The 3,390-nt window shown below is 42.3% G+C and overlaps 1 protein-coding gene across 1 annotated transcript; it reads right to left on the bottom strand.

Moving 5' to 3' along the window:
* Nucleotides 1–2,525: 2,525 nt before the first annotated feature.
* Nucleotides 2,526–3,342, bottom strand: LOC106455947 (histidine-rich glycoprotein-like; the record flags this gene model as incomplete). Its single annotated transcript, XM_013907772.1, has 1 exon — nucleotides 2,526–3,342. A coding segment is annotated over one exon (817 nt), but the record flags the coding sequence as incomplete, so codon positions are not given.
* Between the last annotated feature and the right edge of the window lie 48 nt (nucleotides 3,343–3,390).

Here is a 3,390-nt window from a genome sequence, read left to right as displayed (position 1 = left end):
CCCCATGGACTAAGGCCCGGCCACCAGACACTCGCCCTCGGGTACCCTCCCCAGGCCTGGCTCCAGGGCGAGGCCGCGGTAACCCTATCCCGGGCAGGGTAAACTGTTCCCTCGATGTTCTCTTCATAAGGGTCTTCTGAATCGCTCTTTGCCTGGTCCCTCACCCTGGTCCTGGGTGAGGGATCTAAATTGTATACCTTTAGGTTATTTCAACCTTATCTTTACCTACTCAAACAGCAAAACATCACAGGAGACAGTGTAAATTTCTTATACATTCTATATTCTGGTTATTGTGACTTTCTTACAGAAAATGTAAAAATTAAAATACACTTCACAGAATAAAAATATAAATATATATCTTTTTATAAACATACAATTCATATAAATAAGAAAAGTGCCAGTGCTTTTTATTTGAGGGGGGGGGGACCACACGTAGACCCACTCTTTACACTTTATTATAAATTTTTTGTGATATATATACTGTGTATGCTCTATATTAAGGGAAACCTGAGACCTTTAATTTACAAGCATTTAAAAAGTGTAAGAAGAGCTGTTGCAGATAATTTTGTTACAAAGTCAAGAAGTTGTTTCTATATATATTTAATGTTTAGTCTTTTTCTATATAAAAGAGGAACAGTTAACAGACATGTAGACAGAGACACACTTAAAAGCAAGAGGGTCTTTGTAGGGTCTTTACCCTAACTTAATTTAAAGCACCTCGAGGTGACTTTTAGTGTGGTTTGGTGCCATATAAATAAACTTTAATTTTATTAAACTGAGCAGCATAAACTTCTAAGCCTCTAAGATAAAGCACCCATTTTGTTTTATCTTTTGCCTTTGTGTTGTTAGTTCAATTTTTCTATTCATGATTCAATTAACCGCATGCATAAAAGAAGTCTGTATCATTCTTTTCACTACAGGGCCATTCCCACCAAGAAATATTTTCATATTGAAAAAATAGCAATTCTACTCTTTCCGATGTGTCCAATAAATAAAGAGCTGCAGTGAAAGAGATCATCTGCTGCTTGTCTTTCAAATGAAAACCAGCACAGATGCTATTGCTGGCTTAATAGAAGCCATAACAGCAGCACCAGGGGGAAAACAGTGCTGGAATTAATCTTGTGGCATACTCCACTTGAAGCTGTAGTTGCAGTAGATGTAGTAGATGTTGCAGTAGTTGTAGATGTTGTTACAATACTTTTAGTAGTTGATGTAGTAGTTGTTGCACTAGGTGTAGTTGTTGGAACAACAGTTGTAGTAGTTGATGCAGCAGCTGTGGTAGAAAAAATGTACAAAACATTTTTAACCAAGTCACTCTAAAACATTTGAGACTTTTTGATCAAACCTAACGGCTATGATTACTCACCTGTGTCATTGACAAGGATGGAATCCCTTTCAATGTCAAAGCCTGTAACGTTTGAGGCTGTACTGTTCAAAACATTTCTAATCTCAGCTTTGTTTGGAACAGATGTGTTTACAAACCGAAGTTCCATCGTGTTGATGACTGACCCTTGCCTGTAAATGCAGAGACAAAAATTATAGATTGGAATATTTAGGGCTTTAGGTGAGTGCTCTTAACATTATATGTCAAAATACTGAAATCACCTGAAGCTCACAACATTCAAGAAGACAAAAGAAGAAGGGAACGCCAATCTGTAAGGAGGTTCAATCTGCAGACACAAAGGAGAATTTTCTTAAAATTCAAGCTCAAAACCATCCTGCTCCAGGGATAACTCACTAACTAAAAAAACTGGGTAAAACTGGGAAAACTTTCACAGATTTTAAATTGATGCAGTTTAATTACTTTATGCAATTTTATCATAAGTATATTATCCATCTTCTAGTGAGAGAAATGTAGTGCTTTTTGTCTTGAATATGTCCTGTAAAGTCAGGTTCAATGTATGAGTTGGAGATGAGAAAGACAGTAGACAAGTGAAAGAAAGAGAGTCTTTATCTGTATTTGTTAAAGTGAAAAGGTTTGTTCAAATATGAAGTGAGAACCAACATCTTAAGAGCTTGTCTCCTTTGAGAAAAAAATAAACATCCAGCAATAATACTGACTTAAAGTGCTTTGCCACAAGTACAAAAGACTGCGGATCAATAGCTCAAAAGCACATGTGTAAATCTTGGGACAAAGTGTTCCAAAGTTTTTAACAGTGAAAGTAAATCTCCATAAGTTGATTCTGTTCATCTGGACGTAGCGTTTTGGATGACTGATGAAACGTTTCTGCCACAAAACGCTTCATCCAGATGAAGAGAATCAACCTTTGGCGATTTACTTACCTGGATGATTGAGCATGCATCAAGTGCAAGCAAAGATTCTATAGTTGACTTATTCCTGCTGTAATTCAGTGAAATTCTGAGCATTTAGTACTTTAATAGCTGTTCTTTAGACACAACGTTCATGCTACTTTCCACAAAGTAAAACACTTACCTGTGCCTTTATAGATGCAGCTCGCGTTTTAAAAGCTTCAGATAATGAATTCAACAAGTCTGTTGTAAAATTGCTTTGAATGGATCTGAATTCAACAAATATGGGGGTGGTGAAGGTCGGGGCTGAGGTGGAGGTCGGGGCTGAGGTGGTGGTGGAAGCCGTAGTTGTGGCTGGGGCTGTGGTGGTGGTGGTGGTGGTTGAAGCCGTCGTTTTTGTGGTGGTGGCACCTGTGATTGTCGTGGGGGATGTGGTAGTGGTGGTTGAAGCTGTCGTTGTTGTGGTGGTGGCACCTGTGATTGTGGTGGGGGCTGTGGTGGTGGTGGTGGTTGAAGCCGTCATTCTTGTGGTGGTGGCAGCTGTGATTGTAGTAGCAGCTGTGGTGGTGGTGGCAGCCGTTGCTATTGTGGTCGCTGGGGCTGTGTTGGTAGTGGCTGTCGTCATTGTAGTGGCTGGGGACGTGGTGGTGGTGGCAGCCGTCATTGTTGTAGTGACTGGGGATGTGGTGGTGGTGGCTGATGTGGTGGTGGTAGCAACCGTCGTTGTTGTTGTGGCTGCTGTGGTGGTCGTGGTGGCAGCTGTCGTTGTTGTACTGGCTGTGGATGTGGAAGTGGTGGCTGCCGTCAGTTTTGTTGTGGTTGGGGATGTGGTGGTGGTGGCTGCTGTGGTGGTGGTGGCAGCCGTTGTTGTAGTGGCTGGGCAGCCACCAACACAGATGATTGTGGTGGCTGCTGTGGTGGTGGCAACCGTCGTCGTTGTTGCGGCTGCTGTTGTTGTTGTAGTTGCTGGGGCTGTGATGGTGGTGGCAGCCGTTGTTGTTGTAGTGGTTGGGGCTGTGGAGGTGGTGGAGGCCGTCGTTGTTGTAGTGGCTGGGACGGCTGTGGTGGTGGCAGCCGTCGTTGTTGTAGTGGCTGGGGTGGTGGTGGTGGTGACAGCCGTCGTTGTTGTAGTGTCTGGGG

This window comes from Pundamilia nyererei, unplaced genomic scaffold (genome assembly GCF_000239375.1).
Source record: "Pundamilia nyererei isolate P.nyererei 1_Seehausen unplaced genomic scaffold, PunNye1.0 scaffold00515, whole genome shotgun sequence".
In the NCBI taxonomy this organism is placed as follows: Eukaryota; Metazoa; Chordata; class Actinopteri; order Cichliformes; family Cichlidae; genus Pundamilia; species Pundamilia nyererei.
This window is presented reverse-complemented; position numbering and strand designations above follow the sequence as displayed.